This window comes from Stenella coeruleoalba (assembly GCF_951394435.1).
Source record: "Stenella coeruleoalba genome assembly, chromosome: 1".
Lineage (NCBI taxonomy): Eukaryota > Metazoa > Chordata > Mammalia > Artiodactyla > Delphinidae > Stenella > Stenella coeruleoalba.
Genome location: NC_137169.1, coordinates 45108854 through 45131326, shown reverse-complemented (window position 1 = coordinate 45131326; position 22473 = coordinate 45108854). Strand labels below are relative to the sequence as shown.

Here is a 22473-nt window from a genome sequence, read left to right as displayed (position 1 = left end):
AACGAAAGGAGCCGAACGCCCAGGCTCGTTTTATGAGTGGCAGCCACTTTAACCAATCATCGTTCGGGCATCCTCGTCTTGCCCCACCCTGCAGGCCGTCAGCGATTTCCCACAGGTGGAACCCTGCCTGCCTCCCCGGGGAAGCGCAGGAGGGTAGGTGAGTGGTTGTGATGGGCAGGGGGACTAGGAGAAGAGATTCAGGACTTCAAGCCTGAACTCGGGACAACCTTGATCGCTTAACGAGCAATTGGAGCTTGGGCAGGGCACTTCCTTCTGAGCCTTAAAGTCACTCGCTGTAAAAATAACGATAGAAACGCCTAAACTAGCGCCTAAACTAGCTTGGGCAGGGCACTTCCTTCTGAGCCTTAAAGTCACTCGCTGTAAAAATAGCGATAGAAACGCCTAAACTAGCGTCTAAACTAGCGCCTAAACTAGCTCAGCACCCAGCGCGCGGTGGGTACGCCGTAAATTTCCTTGCCTTTCCAGCCCTCACGCGGAGCCTGAGCGTGGCCCTTGCACCACGCCGGCGCCGCCCCGACCGCGCTGCACTGCACGCCTCCTCCCAAGCGCCCAAAGTGAGTTCCTTTCCTCGGAATGGCGCGTTTCGCCTCCTAGAAGCAGGGCCAGAGCGGCGGAGGTGTACCTTCCTCCTTGCGCAGCACGTATTTATCAAATGCCCACTGAGTGTCAGGCACTGCTGAGCATCGGGTTTACACTGGTGAATAAAACAGGTGTGCGATGTACAGCGTACAGTTTAGTGGGAGATGCAGACAGAAAGCAAGTAAAGTAAATAAATAGCAGTTGCAACACACACACACACACACTTCATATGCCTTTTCCCCCAGTTATTTTTCTCTTCAGTATTTAACACTAACATAACATGTTTTCTATTTTGATTTTATTTAATCACGCTCTCACTGGAATATAATAAGATCCATGCGTGCAAGGGATTTTGTTTCTTCACTGCTGTGAAACCTGCTCCTAGACCAGTGCCTGGCACATAGTAAATATATGTTTAATGAATGAATACATAATGATGTGATGAATAAGCAAATAGGGTACCTTCTAGAGAATGAGAAGGGGGTGGTTCAGGGAGGGCTCTGAGGGCAGATGACCTTGAAGCAAGGCCTGAGGGTGAGGAGTGTCATCCAGGCAGAGGCAACAACATGTCAAGGCCTGGCTTCTTAGACTGAAAAGGTAGAGGCTGAGAGAAGATGTGAACCTGGCCTTTAAAATTCATGACTGACGTGGCCAGCTTCTCTACTAATTTCCAAAATACTAGGGAAAGTGGGATTAGTAAAACATGGAGAAAGTAAATTTAAGGCAAAGAAGGCTAAATAACCCTCACACTGTACAGCAGTTTACAGTCAATAGGGCTCCTTCACTTACCTCACTTTATCTCTGAAATACCTTTTGGGAGTAAGAAGTCAGCATAAAGAGGGAATCAGATCTCATTCACTCTTAATACAAACCTGGTACATAACATGCAAGAAAAATGGGTTGACCTGATGTGACACCAAGCTAGGCTGCAAGCTCTGTGAAGGTAGAGCCCCTGTTTTATTAACCTCTGCTGTATCCCAGCACCTAGCACTGCGCCTGGCTCCCAGACCTTATATGTAAACTGAGTACTCACCACTCACCTGAGCCTTGCATATGCCAGGCCTGTGCTTGGTGGTAGAATACAGAAAGAATAAGATAACTGCTTGCCCTCAAGGGGTTCTCAACCTGCTAAACCTTCCTGAAATCATAGAACCAGCAGTAGAACCAGGTTTTCTTTTCTCTAAAGAGCAGCCTTTCCTCTATAAGAGAAAGATTTATTGCACACAGAGGAACTACCCTTCTAAAACCAATGATAGTAAGTGGTAAGAGAATTTGGACAAGTTCTGATCAGAAGAACACTGGGCACCACACAAGGAGATTGGATTGTATCTTGTAGGCAGTGGGGAGCTATTGAAGCTTGCTAAGCAGGGGACTGTTGTGATCAGAGCTGGTGGGAGGTGTGCTGATTGATGGTGTAGGGGGAGACTGGAAGCACATCGTTTGGGCCCATGGGAAGCTCCAGTGTAAATGGGTGTGGAAAGCAGGAAAAGTGGGAAAGATCTTAAAGGTTAGGGCTCCTGGGAAGTGATTGGTAACCAAGAAACAGGACTTCACTGTCTTCTAGTAGGTGTGGTGGTTTGCTCCTCTGCTTTTGCACAGACTTGGCGCACACCTTGATTCTAGCACTTTATGCACGAATGAAGCTACGGCCCTTGGGAAGCTCCAGGGTGCCTATAAAATTCCGTGGCAGTTTGGCAAGTTGGGTCCCTGTTCTGTGCCAGCCCAGTGCCAGGCACTGGGAATTGGAGATGAAGACACTCTCCTCTGCCCTCTAGAGCATGAAATCCAGGGAGAAAGAGCAGCCTGGAGTCTTAAGAGACCAGGTATGTGCACTAACTTTACCACTCCTGCTTCCTGGCCTCAGTTTTCTCCATTGTGAAATGAGGAAGAGCATGGCCTACTTATGTACAGCTGTCGAGAGGACTGAGTGAGGCAGTGCCTCTATCTTATCCCGGTTCTTATCTGTTTAGTGGATGACTCCTCCAGGACAGAGATGAGTGTCAGTCACCTCTGTGTCCCAGCACCTCATTCAACAGCCCCTGCCCAGTAAGTGTCTAAGAGGCAGGAATGAATAGGAGGAAATCAAAGACTGGAGCTTTTATTTTTTAAATTTTATTTATTTATATTTTTAAATTAATTAATTCATTTTTGTCTGCATTGGGTCTTCATTGCTGCACACAGGCTTACTGCGGCGAGCGGGGGCTACTCGTCGCTGCCGTGTGCAGGCTTCTCATTGAGGTAGCTTCTCTTGTTGCAGAGCACCAGCTCTAGGCGCATGGGCTTCAGTAGTTGTGGCACGCGGGCTCAGTAGTTGTGGCTCACGGGCTCTAGAGTGCAGGCTCAGTAGTTGTGGTGCACAGGCTTAGTTGCTCCGCAGCATGTGGGATCTTCCCCAACCTGGGCTCGAACTCGTGTCCCCTGCGTTGGCAGGCGGCTTCTTAACCACTGCGCCACTAGGGAAGTCTAAGACTGGAGCTTTTGGAGGAGTGATATTTACATCAAATAATGCTCTGGGACATCAGACTTCCCCTAAGTTCTGTTCTCAGACAGGAGGGAGAGAAGACCCTCTTTTACTTTGATTTGCCTGTGGATTTTTAAAAAATATTTATTTATTTATTTGACTGCACCGGGTCTTAGTTGCGGCACGCGGGATCTTCATAGCTGCGTGTGGGATCTTCATTGCAGTGTGCAGGATCTTTAGTTGTGGCATGCGGGATCTTTTAGTTGCAGCATGCAGGATCTAGTTCCCTGACCAGGGACTGAACCCGGGCCCCCTGCATTGGGAGCACAGAGTCTTAACGGCTGGACCACCAGGGAAGTCCCTGCCTGTGGAATTTTCAATGAATAGTTTCCTTACAGGTGAGATGACCAAGTCTATTTCTATATAAACTGTATAGTTCCACATATGAAGACAGAGAACCTTGATAAATCCCAAACTGCCCTCACAGAAACATCTCAAAATAAATCATAACTATTTAAATTTTCCTCCCTGATCTTTCTTTCAGACAATGTTTACCTAATGGCCCTGAAACCAAGCTCCTTTCCTTCTTCCTTTCATATAACATCCATATTTTTAAATGTACACTGTGCTAGTTCATAAAATGAATAAAAAACAGGTCTCTGCCCTCAAGGAGTTCACAGTCTCAAAAGAAGAGAAAACCACGTAAACATGTAATTTCTGAACAGTGTGAAATGCTATAGGGTAGAGATTCATTCACTGGAAGAGCATTTATTGAGCACCTACAGTGACCAGGGCTGGACCAAGTGCAGTGAGTGCTGCAGGAAGCAGGAAGCCAAGCAGGCCTTCAGAGGCTCCAGCCTGTTCTCTTCCTCTACCCACTCATCCCTCCCTTGTTGTCAGTTACCCAGAGCTCCATCTCCAGACTCAGGTACCTAGACCTATTTAATCCAACTGGCAGCTGGATTTTGCCCTTGGATGTCCCACAGGCACTCAGTGTACCTCAAACTGAACTTAGCCATTTCCCCCACTTTCTCTTTCCCCTAAAACTCAGCTTCTCTTGGACCCACTATCCACCCACGGATCCAAGCCAGACACCTGGATGTCCCTTCTATCCCCCTCACCTGCTCACCTCACATCCATCAGTCTCTGTGTCCTGTTAATTACTGCTTCAGGATTTCTCTAATTGACCACTGTCCTCTCATCCTCCCTGAAGCTCCCCTGGTCCAGGTCCTCACTACCTCTCACCTGGACCATCATGATTTCCTCCTCCTCCTGTTTTCCTGTAATTGAAGAACAATATGTTCTGAGACCAGACAGAGCAGAATTAAAGTCCCAGTGCCATAATTTGGGGACCTTTGTCACCCTGGGTAAGTTATTAAACCTCTCCAGACCCCAGTTTTCCCATCCATAAAATGACACCTCCAGGACTGGCCTTGTTGTAAAGATTAAATGAGATGCAGCAATTTGACAGGTGACTCACCAACAGTGGTGAGTGAAAGAAACCAGACACAGAAGAATGCATTCATATGATTCTGTTTAAAGGTAGAAACTAAGCAAACCTGATAAATAGTGGATAGGGTTGCAAATAAAGGTGGCACAACTAAGGAAAAACAAGGGAATGATTATATCAAAAGTCGGGCGGGGGCTTCCCTGGTGGCGCAGTGGTTGAGAGTCCGCCTGCCGATGCAGGGGACACGGGCTCGTGCCCCGGTCCGGGAGGATCCCACATGCCGCGGAGCGGCTGCGCCCGTGAGCCATGGCCACTGAGCCTGCGCGTCCGGAGCCTGTGCTCTGCAACGGGAGAGGCCACAACAGTGAGAGGCCCGTGTACCGCAAAAAAAAAAAAAAAAAAAAAAAAAAGTCAGGGTGGTTAATGGGGAGCGGGGGTGTGATCAGGGAGGAACACAAATGTGTGGCTTCTGGGATGCCAGCAAGGTTCTTTTTACTTGAGCGAATGGTGCTTACGAAAGGGTTCTTTTATTTATTTTTATTTATAATTTATCTGTATAATTTATCTGTATATAATTTATCTGTATAAAAAGTTATTTTTATAACTTTTATAAATATTAAGTTGTACATAAATGTTGTACTTCATCATTTAAAATATTTTAAAAATTCAATGAGATTTTCTATGTAATCTTAATCCAGCAGTCCTCAGAGCACACGAAGAGGTCAAGAAACCATGGTTGCCCGTTCCGATCGCTGTGCCCTGTCTCCCTCCCTCCCCCACCAGGCAGCAGATCCCAGGATTGATTCATCCCTGTCCCCAGTGCTCACACAGAGCTTGGCACCTGCAGGCCTCAGGGAGAATGAGCGGAATAGAGGTGACCAGAGTGTAACCACATGTTTTCCCTCTCCCAGGCTGGCAAGGGAGGAGGACCTGGGCCTGCTCTGGGAAGAGCACCCAGTTGCCCACACCTCCTGCCTGACCAAGGCCCACTGACAATGGACAAGGGGGAGGAAGACGACGACGAGGAAGCCTGGCTGCAGCTTCGGCCGGTGGAGCCCCTGCCCTCCCAGTGCTGCGGCAGTGGCTGCTCACCCTGCGTGTTTGACCTCTACCAGCGAGACCTAGCAAGTTGGGAGGCAGCCCGAGCCAGCAAGGACAGGAGCCTGCTGAGTGGAGAAGAGACACAGGTGAGGGGGAGCAGCGTCACCTGGCCTCAGCCCTGTGCAGTGTACCTGCTCGCGGAAGCTTCCTTTGACTCTGTACAGCAGAGAGAAAAGAGTGAGCTTAATGGAAGCAGACTGACCCAGGTTCAAAGCCTGGCCCTGAGCTGGTGAATGGGGAATGGGGCAGGTGGCTAGGGGAGGTCCCAGGAGTGAATTGGGTGTGGGCATTTTACAGGAGAGGGAGATCTGTGAGTCGTGGCATTCAGAGAAGACTTCCCGGAGGAGGTAGAGGTGGGGTGGAATATTAAGGACAGTGGCCTGAGACTTGGAAGACATGAATTTGAGTCCCTGCTCATGGTGTGACCTTGTACAAATAAGTCACTACCACTCAGGCCTCAGTTTCCCCACATATAAAATAAGGATATTGGATTAGATCATCCATTAGGTCCCATCAATTTCTAAATTGTGCAAATCTGGATTTTAGCAGGTTTGAAGGATGGGTAGGTCTTTCGTACATTGGAGATGAGTGTTCTGGATAGAGGGCACTGCTCGAGCAAATAAAGGCTCACAGGTAGGGAGCCGCAGGGTATTCTTGGGGTACAGAGAAAAGTCTGGTGTCTGATGCCTGGGAGATAAAATGAGACTTGGGGCCCATCCACAGGGCCCTTGAGTGTCCAGTTAAGGACCTTGCACTTTATCCTGGGGCTGAGGGGAGCCATACAAGGCTTCAGAGCAGGGTGAGCTCAATGTAAAGTGTTCTGGCATTCTTAGAGCCTGAAAGGAAGTGAGGCGGGACTACGCTACTACAGAGAAAACTTATTGGCCTTGATAGCCTCTCCTTGTGGGGAGGTTGCCCATGGATGCTTGCATGTCTCTTGAGTCCCAGCTTCTAGCTGTTGAATCTTTTCCTGTTGCAGAGCTGTCCCTCCAAGCTGAGCCCAGAGACCTTCCTAGCCTTCTGCATCAGTGCCACGGACAGACTCACTAAGGACACCTACCTTGTCCGGTTTGCATTACCTGGGAACAGCCGGCTCGGCTTGCGGCCTGGCCAGCACCTCATCCTACGGTACACTCAGGTAGTGGGAGGACCCAGGCTTTGCAGCCCTGCTCTGCCATTTGCTAGCTGTGTGGTCTAGGGCAACTTGCTTAACCTTCCTTAAACCTCCATTTGTCATCTTCAGAATAAACATAGTAATACGTGACTCAGAGGGCTCTTGGAATTGAACTAGATAATGCATTTTCATAATAAATAATAACAACAGTAACAGCAAACACTTTTTTAGCACTTCGTATCCAAGGCACAGTTCTGTGTGCTCATATGTATAAGCTCATTCATCCCTCACAAAATCCTGTGTGGTAGACACCAGTGTCATGCCCGAGAGGAAACTGAAGTCAGAGAGGTTTAGTAACTTCCCCAAGATCACACAGTTAGGAAGTGTTGGAGCCAGGATTTGAAAGCAAGCAGTGTGGCTCCAGAGCTTGTGGTATTAACCTCATATGATTAGCACCAGTTGATAGAGAAGACACTGTTGTTGAAAATAAGGGTGTTGCCCAGTATCACACAGCTAATAAGGATTCAAACCCAAACAGCCCGCCTCCTGAGTTACACCCTTCATTCCTCTGAACTTCCTTCTTCCTTCCAGCTTACTTTTGTACTCTTCTCCCACCTTGATCCCCACCTCCACCTACACAGGGACAGGACCCTTTGGGACCTCCAGATGGAGGTGGCTGCCAGGCAGTTGACTCTCTGGGTCTGAAGCTCAGCAGAGAAATCTGAGCTGCAGACGTGGATCTGGGAATCATCCAGGTATATTGTTATGCCTGGATGGCATTTGGGAGCACGTGGGGCATGGAAAGAGGGAAGGAGGTAGGACCGAACCCTGACAACTCCAGCATTTATGGTGTTGGCAAGAGGAGGCAGAGCCATCAAAGGAGACGGAAAGTCTAGCCAGTACTTGCCTCGCACTGACCCCTGGTGTTTGTGCCCAGCTTGTTCTGGCCTGTGGCCTGGCTGACGGTCCTTAAAGGTCACTGTTCCAGTGGACAAGAGGGGCCACAGGACAGGTCACAGCCCAAGCAACCCTCCATCCATAAGTCAGGGATGCCCAGAACTACCTGCCTCTAGTCTGGCCCCTCTCTGTCAGTCCAGTGACATTCCTAACACATGCAGCTGACCACATCCCTCCTCATTCAGCCCCCTTCTGGTACTCCACAGTGCCTCCCCAGTGACACTGTAACCCAAGGCCCCAGCCTCCTTGCCCAGCAAGTTCTTCTCCACACACCCCCAACCACCCCCATACGTGCCCCTTGTTCCAGCCCCGAGGTCCACTCGCCAGTTCCTGGCTTGCCTTACATTATCCTACCTCTAAGCCTTTGCCCAGGCTGTTCCCTCTGCCTGGAATTACTTTACTTCCTGCCCATTGTTACCTGTTAGTGGCCTGCTTGTCCTTTAAGACCTTCTGAGCTCAAGGCCTTCTGAGGTTCCCTAGGTGAGAGTGCCTGTCACTTTTACCCCTGTCATAGCAAATGTCACAGTGCCCTTTGCATCCGAGCCATGCCATATGTTCTGTTTGTTATTTCCTTGTTTTTTCTGTACGCATTTATTGAATATTTCTGCCCAACTTTTGATACATTGGGACAGGCCTTTTTAATCTTTGCATACCTCAAAGAAGAAAATTTTGTACATAGTAGGGCTCGAGAGAGGAGTGCTTAGGTGCTCCAGGGAAGCTCTGAGTAGTGGTAAGGAGCCCAGACCTGGAGGCAGACACAGCTACAGATGAGTTCTAGCTGTATGACCTCAGGCAGGTGACATCCCTTCTCTAAGCCTTGGTTTCCTCATTTTGGTTATTGTTTGAAATAAATGAGACACTGCATATAGTATACTTGGGGCATCTTAGGCATTTCCTACAACATGCTGCTCTTATTATTACTCACGGTCGTGCTCCCGGCCCCCTTGTTGATAACACTGGAGGGGATTCATGCATGGGGTCAGGCTTTGGACTAAGGCACCCTTGAGGATCCTTTCACTTCTGATGCTCCTGGCATGCGGTCGTGTTTGATAAATGTTAAACGCTTGTTAAATATAGTTATTTTTATCTTGATCATTCTGTGGTCGAGGAGACGTCAGGAAAAACCCCAGTGATGTCCTAAAATAGCTCACATCATCAGTGTACTTTTTTTTAATTTATTTATTTTGGCTGCGTTGGGTCTTCATTGCTGTGCGCGGGCTTTCTCTAGTTGCAGTGAGCGGGGGCTACTCTTTGTTGCGGTGCGCGGGCTGCTCATTGCGGTGGCTTCTCTTGTTGTCGAGCACGGGCTCTAGGCGCGTGGGCTTCAGTAGTTGTGGCTCGCGAGCTCTAGAGCACAGGCTCAGTAGCTGTGGTGCACTGGCTTAGTTGCTCCGTGGCATGCGGGATCTTCCCAGACCAGGGCTTGAACCCGTGTCCCCTGCGTTGGCAGGTGGATTCTTAACCACTGCGCCACCAGGGAAGCCCATCAGTGTACTTTTTGAAGCACTTTTTCATCTGTGACCCCTGTGGAGCTACACAGCAGGGGCATATACAGTTGTCCCCATTTTACAGAAGGGGCAGCTGAGGGTTTAAATGACCTGCCCAGGGTCTCACAGCCAGCACGTGGCAGTGGGGGGAGCCCAGTGCTCTTTTCTTCTGCTCCATCTTGCCTGCCCCTCAATGAGGACCCCTGGGGATGACTGGGCCCCCACCTTCACTCTCACCAGCCTGGCACAGATTCGGTACTCTAAGGGTTTGTTGAATAACTGGCTGACTGCCTGACTGAGTGCTTCTCTTTCCCAGAGGGATAGTAGATGGCTTAGAAATTCAGAGAGCCTATACGCCCATCAGCCCTGCCAACGCAAAAGGATACTTTGAAGTTTTAATCAAGGTGAGCCAACTCACACGGATGCTCTAAGAGGCTGTGGACTGGACCTCCATTTGCCAGCTTGGTCTGGGTGGGGCACTGCCCTCTGACATGGGAAAAGCCAGCGCTCACATGGGAGGAGGCTGGCTTGAGGGAAGAGCAAGGACAATGAAAGAGACCTTTTCTCATCTCCTCCTCTCCTGGGGAAAGGAGGCTACTGGTCCACCAACAGAGGGCATGTTCCTGATAGATTTTATGGAAAACAGGCTTGGACTGAGAAAAGTAAAGCCATTCCTCCTCACCTTCTTCCCTATTGATGAAGTGTAAGCACTGAACCGGGAAAAGGGGAACCAAGTCATGTGCACCTACTGTGTGCTGGGCACGGGTGTCCAGGGAGAGTCAGACACGGTGCCCGCCCTCAGATAGGGGCCAGACTGGGACAGTACAAGGTGGTAGATGCTGTGACAGGAGGCCCCAACCCAACTCAGGGCAGCTGGGGCTGCAGGGAAGGTGAGCTGGGCTTCCCAGAGGAAGCTGTGTGTCTGAGCTCTATGTTTAAGCTCAGGAGCGGGAAGGAAGCTCTGAGTGCTGTATCAGCACGTACAGCGGCAAAGGAGGCATGATTTGGGGAACTGTTAGTCATTTGTCCTGGAACACTTTTGTAGGCAAAAGATGGGACATGGAGGACCTTGGGGGCCAAAGTAACCTGAAATCATCTCGCAGGTGGGTTGGCAGGGGTCGGGGCATTTGAGTTGGGCCTTGAGGGAGGAATACAAGTTAGCAGTGGCATTCCAGGGGGACGGATAACCGAAGGCAGGGAGGGGTGAAATAGAGCAGGGTCTTCTGGGAACTGTACCCAGTCTGAGTGGCGGGAGGAGAGTTGCTTGTAGGGGCAGCCGAGATGGGTGGGGAAATTGGCAGAGATGAGATGAACAAAGTGGGCTGGATGCAAAATATCCCAGAGACCCAAGGAATAGGCAACAAATGTATAAGACGTCATGAAGGTCCAATTATGTGCAAAAACAATGAGGTTGAACTACATGAAATTGCTGACATGCTAACATTTTTGACTTACAGAAACAGCAGTTTCATATGGGTCAGCCTAATACATAGCTCTAGATCATTTCCCAAATGGAATCCTAGGGAACACCTATATTTAGGAATAGTTTTCACATCCTTTGTCTCCCTTGTAGGACAGGAATTATCGCCATTTCACTGATAAGCAAACTGAGGCCCCAGGAGGGCCTGAGGCTCCCCAGGTAGTAAGAAGTACAGCTGGAAGGTGAGCCCTGGCCTTCTGACTCCAGGTCCCCAGCACCGTCTCTGGCTCCCAACCATCCCCGCCTGCCTTCAGAGCTGGAGTATTTATTCCCTCACACATAAGCTTGGATGGGATCCCTTTTCCACGCAACTGTTTGTCTGGGAGATTCCACAAATCCTCTCCAAATGGCCTGCTTCCCCAAGCTGCTTGTCTGGGTGTGTTTCTATTGAAAGGATAAGCCTGGAGACAGTTCTTCAGGGCAGCTGGATTTCTCCCAGCTGCAAGGCTGATTTTCTCCTTCGTTTACCGGAAAGCCTCTCTTTAGAGAGATGCTTAATTATCCCTAAGCCGCTGGCTGGGAAGATCTGGAAATGTCTTTGCAAATTGGGAAGGCAGGCGGGTTTTGTAAGGTTTACCCTCCCATGTAGATGGAAAGGAGGAGCTCTCATTTCTCTGGCACCTTCTGGGCACCAGGTACTGCTTCTAGCTCTTTATTTTAATTATCTCGTTTCAACCTCATAATCACCCTGCAGAGTAGGTCATATTCTCCCCACTTTACAGATGAAGAAACTGAAGCCCAGAGAGATGATGTCATTGTCCCAAGGTCCCTGGGGTAATATGATCTCAAGTGGAAGAACAAGTTCAGTGTCAGTTCTGTTTAACAAGTGTGTATTGAGCATTTACTGTGTGCCAGGCTCCGTGTGGGTGCCAGAGGCACAGAAAAATCCTTCCTTTCTCCTTGAGTGCTCTCTGTGCATAGGGCCCCTAAGGCCACCCCTGGGGCTGTGCCTCCCTGAGGCTGGGGCCACAAAACAAGGCGTGCGCTGAAATATAGCCTCCAGCAACTTAGGAGAAAAACTGTAGCCTCCTCCCCAGACCTCTTCAGGTAAGCAGAAGACTTGCCTTGCTTTATGCATGTGGTGCCCAAGGAAGGCAGGGATGGTACCAGAAGTAGCTGTGGGTGCTTAAAAGCATGTCTGGTGACCAAAGCCCAGTCTCTCCTTCAAGCCTGGTTATAATTTCTCCAGACACCCTTCCTGGGCTGTCTTACCCCTGACCATACCACACCTGATGCCCAGAATTCTCTCTGCCCTCCTTCCCGCATCCCCAGTGAGTTTGAGTCTACCCAGTCTTCAAGGTCCAGCTTAGCTTTCCCCTCCAGGAAGCTGTCCTCGATCCCACTCCATTGGAAGTGACTGCACCTCCTCAGGGCTCTCCTAGCACTTCATCCTTCTCACGGGGGGTTAGGTGGTCTCTACATTTTATATGCCTGAGACTTAGGTCCCTCTTAGATTGTGAGCTCCTTAAAGGGAGGGCCTGAATCTGGGTTCATTCATTCATTCAGATGTTTAAGTCCTTTCCATGACTCAGGCACTGGCTGCCTCCATGGAGCTTAAGGTCCAGCTGTCTCCCCTGCAGCCCCAGCATGGTGCCTGACAGAGTCAGGGCAGTGTGCACTTCCCCCGTGGAGGAATCCCCTCCACAATCTTCACTTTTTTCATCCAGCCAGAAGACAGTGCAGGGATATGCAGAGATTGCAAATGAGGCGGACTCTAGCCCATAAATATATTTGGTCTTGGCCTGCACGGTGTTTTAAAATTTTGAATTAATTGCCAACATTTCAAAAATGGGAAAATTTTCACAAAAATATGTATTTCCTTCCCCCCTTAGAGAGTCAGAAGATCTGGCATCGCTGGCCCCACGGACTGTGTACTGGAATTTGCAGAGTGGTTTCCTCCTTTAGAAAGAGTATTCACTCACCAATTTACTGTAGTCCCCACCACTCACTCTTGTCTCCCTATTGCTGAGACTGCTAGTTGCCATCAATCGTCTCATACCCAGCTCTTCACTCAGTTCTGTTACCCACATGGCCATTGTAGTTATTTGGTTTGAGACCTCTGTAGTTAAGGCCGTAGGTCTTATGGATTCTCATCCCAGTCTTACCATTTACCTTCTGTGTAAGCTTCTTGGCCTCATCTGAAAACGGGGAACGACAGTACCAACTTCATGGATAATTAGGATTAAATGACACAACACGTGGAAAGCACTGGGAGTGCAGGAAGGGCTCCACTTTCGAGGCTGATGTGGTTTGTATTGGCAACATGTGCCTGTCTTAATGAGGTCTCCCTTCGTTTCCTCCCAGTGCTACCAGACAGGGCTGATGTCCCAGTATGTGGAGTCCTGGAAAGCAGGAGACACGGCTTTCTGGCGAGGACCTTTTGGAGGCTTCTTCTATAAACCAAACCAGGTCAGTGCCCTCACTGAGTCCTCAGGAGACCCCTCCCAGCTTAGCTTTCAGGAATGTGGTTCTCATGTTTCAGGCCATAGTATCTCACTGTGCCATTCTTCTTGAGCCCAAACCTAATCCCAAGAGTATCCTTGGGGTTGGACATGGGAGGAGATGGGAATAGGTGCTAAGAAACAAAACTGCCTGCCCATGTTCCAGAACCATCCTTGCCTGCCCATTGCTTGGAAAAATTCAGACTATGAGCTAGGTATTTAGGGCCCTTATGCCATCTGACTCTCAGATACCTTTCCAGTTTCACGTTCCATTTACAAGACTATGAGACCACTCCCTAAATACACCCTGTGGCTCACTGCTTGGGAACCCCCTGCTTCCCAACCCAAAGGCTCTTCCCCTCATCTTCACGGCATGTTCACATCCTCCCCTGACATTCCCAGGAAGAATCAGTAATTTCTCATCGGTTGGTGCATATCTGGAAAGCAGTTTGACAGTATGCACTGGGAGTCTTAGGAATCTTCACACCCTTGACCTAGTGCTTCCACTTCTGAAGTCTGTCCTATGGAAAGAATCCAAAATGCTGCCTCTTGCACATGTTCATGGCGGCTTTATTTATGAAAGCAAGAAATTGGAGACAACTGAACATCCAACAACAGAACAGTTAAGTACACTGGGTTACAGATATGTGATAGACTATTATCTTGGATTTTAAAATTATGTTTATAAATGATGTTAATGCTTAAGCTGTAAGATCAAGAGACAAACACTAGGTAAACTGAATATACAATGTTAGGAAACTAAGTTAAATTGCACAGAGAATATATATATATTTTTAAAGAATTCCCTTCCTTCCTTCCTTCCTTCCTTCCTTCCTTCCTACTTCTTTCTTTTCTTTTCTTTTCTTTTCTTTTCTTTTCTTTTCTTTCTTCACCGCATGACATGCAGGATCTTAGTTCCCCGACCAGGGATTGAACCCAGGCCCCCTGTGGTGGAAGTGCAGAGTCTTAACCACTGGACCACCAAGGAAGTCCCCAGAAAAAATATTTTTTTTAAAAAAACAATAAAATGTTAGCAGCTCTGGGTAGTGAAATTATGGGTGATTTTTATTTTCTTCATTATGTTTTCCAAATTATCCATAATGAGTACCTGTTACCTTTATAATTAGGGAAACAAAGCAAAACAAAAACAAATGGAAAAGAACAAATCATTTTTCCTCTCCATTCTTTTTTTTTAATTGAAGTACAGTTGATTCACACACACACACATATACATCTATTCTTTTTCAGATTCTTTTCCCTTATAGGTTATTACAAAGTATTGAGTATAGTTCCCTGTGCTATACAGCAGGTCCTTGTTGGTTATCTGTTTTATATACTGTAGTGTATATATGTTAATCCCAAACTCCTAATTTATCCCTCCTCTCCCTTCCCCTTTGGTAACCATAAGTTTGTTTTCTATGTCTGTGGGTCCATTCTTTTTGTTTAATTTAAAAATAGCTTTTATTGGTATTTTCCTTACTACAAATGCAGTACCTGTTCATTACCAAAAAAAAATTCAGCAGATATAAAGAAGCTAAAAGAGACTTCCCTGGTGGCCCAGTGGTTAAGACTCTTCACTTCCACTGGCAGGGGCACGGGTTCGATCCCTGGTCGGGGATGTTCCGCATGCTGCCTGGTACAGGCAAAAAAAAATTTTTAAATAAAAAAAATAAATAAAGAAGCTAAAAGAAGAAATAAAGAATACCTGCAGGCCATCTTCCTGGACATACCTTGGCATACCTTACTACCTTGGCATCCACAGACCCCACTGGAAAGCCCTGCACTTCCTGTCTGGGAGGGTGTAGGGCCCAGCCATGAGGGAAAAGACATGGTGTGTCACACATGAACACTTGGCTGCTGAAACTGTGGCTAAGGCTTGGCTCTGCTCCTGTGAGGATGCTGGGATGCAGCCCAGTCTTGCCACTCTGCAGTCATCTTCAATGCAGATGGATCACGTCAGCCCTGAGACATTCCACAGACTTATCATAGGTATTCACCCAGGGCCAGGCCAGTGCTGGACCCTGGGGGCTCAGAGATGGGTCAGATGAGTCCTGTCCTCCAGAAGCTCACAGTCTGATGGGGAGACAGGCCCACAAATAAATGACAACAACACAGTGTGACAAGTGTGAAGAGGGATGCACAGAGGGCTGTGGGAACACAGGAAGGACCCCTCACCTGCCCCTGGCTCAGAGAGGGCTCCCCAGAGGAGAGCCTGAGCAGTGATGGGAGAAAGGGGGAGCATGGCACACCCCGTGACTGGGAGGCTGGGAGAGCATGAACACAGGACAGGATGATGGGCTAGCAGTAGGGCTCAGTGAGGGAAGGAATCTGATTGTATTAAGCCCCATGCTCCATACCAGGCACTTGATTATTTTTTTAATTTTATTTTAGAATTTATTTTATTTTATGTATTCGGTTTTTTTGGCTGCATTGGGTCTTTGTTGCTGCACGTGGGCTTTCTCTCTAGTTGCGGTGAGCGGGGGCTACTTTTCATTGCACTGTGGTGGCTTCTCTTGTTGCGGAGCATGGGCTCTGGGTGCGCGGGCTTCAGTAGTTGCGGCATGCGGGCTCAGTAGTTGCAGCTCGTGGGCTCTAGAGCACAGGCTCAGTAGTTGTGGCGCACGGGCTTAGTTGCTCCGTGACATGTGGGATCCTCCTGGACCAGGGATCGAACCTGTGTCCCCTGCACTGGAAGGCAGATTCTTAACCACTGTACCACCAGGGAAGTCCCATACCAGACACTTTATGTCATCTCTTTAATCCTCATGACAGTTCTGAGATAGGTGCTATTCTAGGGAGGTGCTGTTATTTTCTTACCAGTGAAGAAACCAAGGCTCAGAGAGGTGAAAGAACGTGCCCAGATCGCGTGACTGGGGGTTTTCCTGCAGATCTGCCAGGCTCCTGATAGTCCAGGAAGCATTCCATGCAGTAGTGTGGTGTGCAGTGGCTGTTACTAAAGCTGGTGAACACTCAGACTGTGCACAGAGGCCTAATCTCTAGAAGGATGTCGGTGAATACCACACTGTGCGGGTCAGGCACTAACCTTCTAGGCACTGATCTTAAAGAGGCCTAGAGGCAGGAAACAGGTTTGGTGATGGGGAGCTGATGGAACAGGTGCCTCTTGGGAGCTCACTTTGATTGCCTGGCTCTCTGTGCCAGGCACTGAGGTATAGTATCTCATTTAGTCCAGAGATGAGCAGGCTCAGGGTCCAAGCCAGGGGCCTCCGATCTCTGCAGGGTTGCCCTGGGGCAGAGGAAGCAGCCCAGAGGGCAGGGCTGGGATGGCGGTGGGAGAGCAAAGCTTTGGTGGGAACAGGTGTCAGCTCAGTGTCAGGTGGGAAGCCTTCCCTGGCACGGGGAGTCAGTCTGTAATGGAGCAGACTTCCTTGGGAGGTAGTGGACTACCTATCAGCAGAAGTATGTAAGCAGAGTCCCGAGGGGATGCTTCAGAAGGCAGCCAAGCCACTTGCAGGATGACTGCACCATCATGTTCCCTTTCAGCCTCCAGATTCCATGATTTCTGTTCCATAGACCTCATAAGCTGTAGCCTTTCACAGGCAAGGATGGTTTTCTGGAGGAGGTAGAGAGGCGAACTCAGATGGGTGGGACACCCAGGAAGGGCAGTGCCATCCAGTTCAGACAAGCCCAAGAAAAGCCCCCGTAGTGGATGGCTGGGGTCAGACCCCTTCCCAGCCCACCCCTGTCATATACCGTCCTGTTCCCTAGTATGGTGAGCTCCTCATGCTGGCTGCTGGCACTGGCCTGGCCCCCATGGTGCCCATCCTGCAGAGCATCACAGACAACGCAGAGGATGAGACCTTCATCACCCTGGTGGGCTGCTTCAAGACCTTTGAGGGCATCTACCTGAAAACCTTCCTCCGGGAGCAGGCTCGTTTCTGGAATGTCCGCACCTTCTTTGTACTCAGCCAGGTGAGCCCAGGGGGATGATTTCCTTCCCTGATTGAGACTCTACTGTTCCCTGCACCCGTCTTGAGGACATGCTGTGGGCTCTCTGCCCTGTGCTGTAATAGTCATCCCTGCCCCTGGTGGAACCCCCAGTGTGTGCCTGGCAAGGAAGGCAGGTGTTGCCGTGTTCATTATGCAGATGAAGAAACTGACGCTCAGAGGTGAAGGCACCAGCTGGTGTCGTGCTGCCAGACAGGGTGAAGCCAGGATACGAACCCGAGACTGTCTGCTTCCAGAGCGCCAGCTCTCACCCACCATGGTTTGCTGCCTGCCATCCACCCTCTGGCATCCTCTGTTGTATGGGCGGGGGGCCTGGCTGTAGAATCAGTGGGCCAGGCACAGACGTCCTCTGGCTGTGGTAGCTCCTTGAGGCAGGGACCACGTGTCTGGATCACCCCGCTTTCAGTGCTTTGCACAGCACCAGGCACGGAGTAGGCACTCACCCGGGCAATGGCTGGTGGAGTAAACCGGGTCCAGTTCACTGCATTTGTTAGGGTCTTTTCCACATCACTTTGTTCCCACCTGGGAACAAAGCTGCTTTCAGATCCTCCAAGTTACAGCCACTCTAGCTGGAAGCAGCTTTGCCTCCTGAGCCCTCTTCCCTCTGGTTCCCCATCCCCTCCATTCATTCAAGCCGCCCCTCTGGGCCCTCCCCACAGGGCCGCAGCGTGGAGGGCTGTCTTGCACCTCACCTCAAGCCAGGCCCTCAGCTATCTTTGTTCACTGGCCTTCGCCTGGTCTGTAGCTTTATTTCTCTTTCCTGCATGCCCTGGGTTGAGGTTCCCTGCCGGTGCCTCCCCTCCATTCTCTTGGTCAGGGTCAGCCTCATTACCCTGTACTTTGGAGCACCCTTGTCATCAGTTTCCTCTTGAGACAGATTTAGAGTGTCCCTAAAGACTTACACGATCCTGGACATTGTGGCTGGGTGGGGGAGGGTGTCAGGAAACCAGAGGTCCTGAGGTGCCCGGGGCCAGAGTCCACAGGCCTGTGCACAGGGCAGAATGCTCTGTGGCGTGAACACCGAGAGGGTCGTGCTTGGTGAACATTAGCAGCGACAGCAGCGCCCAAGGTCAGGGATGAAGCAGAGGGCTAAGGTCCAGCCGAGGGGAGAGGGGCGAGGGAAGGGCCACTCCTGCCGGGAGCACGCTCAGCCCTGCCTAAGAGCTGGTCGGGGAAGGTGGCAGGAAGGCAGGCACCTGGCAGAATTGCCCTGGCGGTTGGCCAGCCTTCCTTTCCCCCACCACGTGCCAGGTGCCAGGGATTTAAAAACGAAAATGGGCCGTCCCTGGCGGTCCAGTGGTTAAGATTCTGTGCTTCCACTGCAGGGGACGGGGGTTCAATGCCTGGTCAGGGAACTAAGATCCCACATGCCACACAGGGCGGCCGAAAAAAATTTTTTTAATAAATAAATAAAAATGAAGATGACCTCTTACTGCCCTCCAGGTGCTCATCTATATGTGTGGAGACAGCCACGGAGATGGCTGACAAGGGCTCCCCTTCATCGAGCACCTTCTCTGTGCCTAGCACTGTTCTAAGCACTTCATGTGTACTAACTCATTTAATCCCCACCACCATATTAGGAGGCTTATACTGCCATCATTGCCTTTTAATAGATGTGGAAACTGAGACACAGAGAGGTTAAGAAGCTTGCCCAAGGTAACACAGCAAGTTGGTGGCGAGGCCATGCTCTTATTGCTTGTCAGTGTAAGACAGCACAGGGATAGGTGCTGTGGAGGGTGTTCAGGGTGCTGGAGGCAAGCAGAGAGGGCTTCACAGAGGAGATGGCATTGGAGCCCGGGCTTGAGGGCAGAGTTAAAGTTCACCAGCAATAGGGGACCTTCTACCCTGGGCCGGGGCTTTGATGAGGCCAGTGCCCCGGGGTTGGGCAGGTGAGTGGGCTGGCTGTCAATAGCTGGGGAAGGTGAGGGATGGTGGAGTGAGGGATGCCTCCTGCCTGTCCATGCTTCCTCCACTCCGGGTGTTGCCTGGGCCATAGCGACAGCATCATCAAGGATCTCCCTGCTCCAGCCGCTCCTTGACGATTTGTCCTTCATCCTGCAGCCGGAAGGGCAGCTCTGACCACATCACTGCCCTGCTTCCTGTCCTTCCCTAGCTCCCCACCGCTCTCAAGGCTATGTGCCAGCCCTCCACGGCCTCGCCTTCCGGCCCACTCCGGCTGCATGCTGCGTTCTGGTGTCACTGGTCTGCCTGTGGTCGCAAGTGCTCTGTGCTTTTCTGGCTCCTGGGTCTTTGCTCGTATGGTTCCCCCTGCCAGGCACACTTTTTCCCACTTCTTCACCTAACGCCCACTCATCCCTCACATCTCTCTGCTAAGGTGTAATTCCATCCTGGGAACTTTCCCTGAGCCTCCAGGCTGGTGTAGGTGTTTCTGCTGTCACGGCCCAGGCTCTGCTTCCTAGCACCCACCCCACTGCATCATCATTGTTTATGGGTCCCCTCCCCACTTGAGCAGCAACCAGACCCCATGCATCTCTGGGTGCACAGTCAAGGTCAGCTGCACTGAACCTAACTGGCCTAGGGGGATCGGGCATTGGGAAGGAGGGGCAAGGCCAACGGGCCCTACTCGTTCCTGCCCTCGAGGGCCCATTGGGCAGGTCAGAGCACGAAGGGCATGCAAGAAGATGCAGATCATCAGAGAGTGTCCCCTGTCAGCAGCACAGCACTGTCCTCAGAGGCCCTCGGGGTCCGATGAGCTCTGTGAGTGCGCCTGAGATTCGAGGCCTGCATTCATGGAGGCCCTCTCAGCGCTTCCCCGTCCGCTGCGCTCATCTCAGTAGCTCAGAGAAGTCATGGCTCCTCACCAGAAAATGGTGGCAAAGCTTGGATTCCAACCCCAACCCCTCTCTCTCCATCCTGTCTCGCTGCTTGGCCCCGGGAACCAGAAGTTCATCTCGATAGGGTCTGCAGAGGTGATGGTCCTGTTCTGCTGCGGGTTCTGTTTTGTTTTGGACGCTGGTTACATGGTTTATTCTCTTTGTTAAAATTCTCCAAACTATATAAACTTTACGATTTTTATACATGTGTTATACTCCAATAAAATGTTTACTTAAAAGATATTCTTCCAAGTAGTGGAGATTTTCTTCTGTGGCCCTGGGAATGAAAGTCACAAGCTAAGTCTAGAGAAGCAGAAAGAGAAGGAGCCTGGGGCATTGCACACCCCCAGAATACTACCTCTAGCCTTTTCATGTGAGAGAAATAAACCCTTCTCTTGGTTAGGGCACTGCAGCCCAGGATCTCTGATACACACAGCCAGATGGGGCCAGGAACCCTGTCTGTTTAGGGCAGCTGCTGTATCCCCATTGCCTAGCACCGGGCCAGGCACAGAGTCACTCAGTAAACATTTGTTAACTCAACAAGCTAATTGAAATCTTAAATGAACAAAAGTTATGCTCCGAGGGTGATGGTGATGGATAACCTTGGAAAGATGCTAGGAGACCCACAGTCATGGTGAGAAAACATCCCCCCTGAGTGACAGGTGCAGTGGCCCCAGGTTCTGGTCCTGCTGCTGCCCCTGTCATTGTGTGCCCTGAGAGGCATCCCTCCTCCCTGTGCATCAGCTGTTGTGGAGGATGACTACCTACCCACAGGCTTCCGTGAGGGTGATGTGAGTCCCAGTGTGAGGAAGTGCCTGGCCCGTGGTGGGGTTGGGTGAAGGTTGGCTTCCCACCCCCTCTGCCTCAGTGTCCTTGTTGGCCAGAGAGGAGCTGGCCATGTGAACTCTGAGGACCCCCAGTAGTCACCCCCACTATTTCTCATCCTCCCAGGAGAACTCCCTAGAGCAGCTTCCCTGGAGTTACCGGGACAAGACCCACTTTGGCCGCCTGGGCCAGGACCTGATTGAAGAGCTGGTCGGCTCCTGTCGGAGAAAGCCGTTTGCATTGGTCTGCGGCTCAGCTGAGTTTACCAAGGACGTGGCTGGGTACTTGCTGAGCGCAGGCCTGGCCGAGGACTCCTACTTCCTCTTCTAGGCCTGGCCTCCCTTCTAAAGCTCAGGCCAGGGACCTGGCACTGGGACGCAGGAAGGGACACAGACTGAAATCCAAAGACATGAATGGAAGACTGCCGCTAACTCTCCAGGTGACCTGGGACAAATGTCTTTACCTCTGCACACCTCCGTTTCTCATCCACCCCACGCGGCTCCTGACTCCCTCAAACAGGCATCCTCCTGGGAGGGGGGAGATGGAGCTGCAGGAACCTTGGGGAGGAGAGTATCGGGCCGGGAGTCAGGGAGCACTCCCTGGAGGGAGCCAGGTCCTGGCTGGGTAGGAGTTGGCAGGAGAAGGACTAGCAGGGGCTTTCCTGGTTCCTCAGCTTCAAGGGTTTGAGAGGGGCTCCCACTGGGCCCTGCCCTGTAATGCCTGTGCCAAAGCCTGCTTTCCCTAGAGATGTGTGTCTCTTGTGACCTCAGGGCTGGCTCAGGTGAGGTGCTCACTGGTTAGGGAATGACCATAGCGGAGGCTAGAGGTGAGGTGCTCACTGGTTAGGGAATGACCATAGCGGAGGCTAGAGGAGGCACTTGCTGTATGTACCTCCAGTGCCGTGAGCCTGACACAATGAAGGCCGTGGGTTCTGCGACCTGAGCATGTCTCAGAACAAGGTGGGGCCCTAGATTACCTTTATTTTGGCACCAGGTCTTTTGTGCTGCAAAAGGCTTCACTCTCAGTCTCCTTTTCCTGGCTCAAGAGCCCAGCCCAGAGTCCTTTCCCCAGCAAAAGAGCCATGGAAGCAAATGCCTCCCCCTCCTGCAGGCAGCCAGCTCAGCCGTGCCTTCAGCTGCAGCGCCCTGGTGATGGTTGCCATGGAGATCTAAAGATAGAGCAGGAGTCCGGAGACCTGGGTCCTTCTCCCTGCTCTGCCCACTGAGCTGCTGCTGTTTCTGAGGCACCCCCTCCCCCCGCCCCACCTCCTCCAGACCCCACCCCCTCCGTCCTTCATGGGGCATGCCCTCCGCAGGGAACTTAGCAATCCTGGGCAGTGCACCGCAGTTCATGAATTCTGCTTTCTATAGCCTGGGCTCCAGTATGCTGCACCAGCTCAGGCTGGCTATAGGCAGTCCCAGAGTTGGAATATTAAGCCGTGGAATCTCAGAATCAAAGAACCATAGAATCGTAGAGTTGGAATTTTGCAGTCATAGAATCACAGCCCTCATCATATCAGAGGTTAAAGCTCAAGACTCCAAAAAGTATCCCATCTACCAGACTCATCGTATCAATGGGGAAACCAAGGCCCAGCTAGGCCACGTGACCTGCCCAAGGTAAAACAGCTCATGGCAAGGCCAGTATCAGAAGCCAGGTCTCTAATGTGAGCCTTGTCCTCAGAGTTCAGTACCAGTGATTTTTAAACTGGGCTCTGCAGGACACTACAGTTCCTGGCCTGACAGCAGTGAAGGAATGGC

The 22473-nt window shown here is 50.7% G+C and overlaps 1 protein-coding gene across 6 annotated transcripts; it reads left to right on the top strand.

Moving 5' to 3' along the window:
* The first annotated feature begins 14 nt into the window (after positions 1-14).
* On the top strand, positions 15-21382 carry CYB5RL (cytochrome b5 reductase like). Of its 6 annotated transcripts, none has more exons than XM_079926514.1 (7): positions 15-153; positions 5423-5698; positions 6592-6740; positions 9487-9574; positions 12955-13059; positions 16818-17021; positions 20843-21382. In XM_079926514.1, exons 2-7 carry the CDS (start codon positions 5507-5509, stop codon positions 21044-21046), a joined length of 942 nt encoding a protein of 313 aa, XP_079782640.1. In that variant the 5' UTR covers positions 15-153; positions 5423-5506; the 3' UTR covers positions 21047-21382. The 6 variants fall into 6 exon arrangements, with proteins under 6 accessions (XP_079782640.1, XP_079782639.1, XP_079782641.1 ...); XM_079926513.1 differs by having other exon boundaries at positions 96-157; XM_079926515.1 differs by lacking the exon at positions 15-153 and adding an exon at positions 529-575.
* Positions 21383-22473: the final 1091 nt, after the last annotated feature.

Bases quoted from the DNA above. Each gene is read 5' to 3' on its own strand.
- CYB5RL (XM_079926511.1), top strand. From the start codon at position 2,379: ATGAAATCCAGGGAGAAAGAGCAGCCTGGAGTCTTAAGAGACCAG. The intron at 6,741-9,486 runs GTACACTCAGGT...TCTCTTTCCCAG, and splicing joins GGCCAGCACCTCATCCTACG to AGGGATAGTAGATGGCTTAG. The intron at 13,060-16,817 runs GTCAGTGCCCTC...CCTGTTCCCTAG, and splicing joins TCTTCTATAAACCAAACCAG to TATGGTGAGCTCCTCATGCT.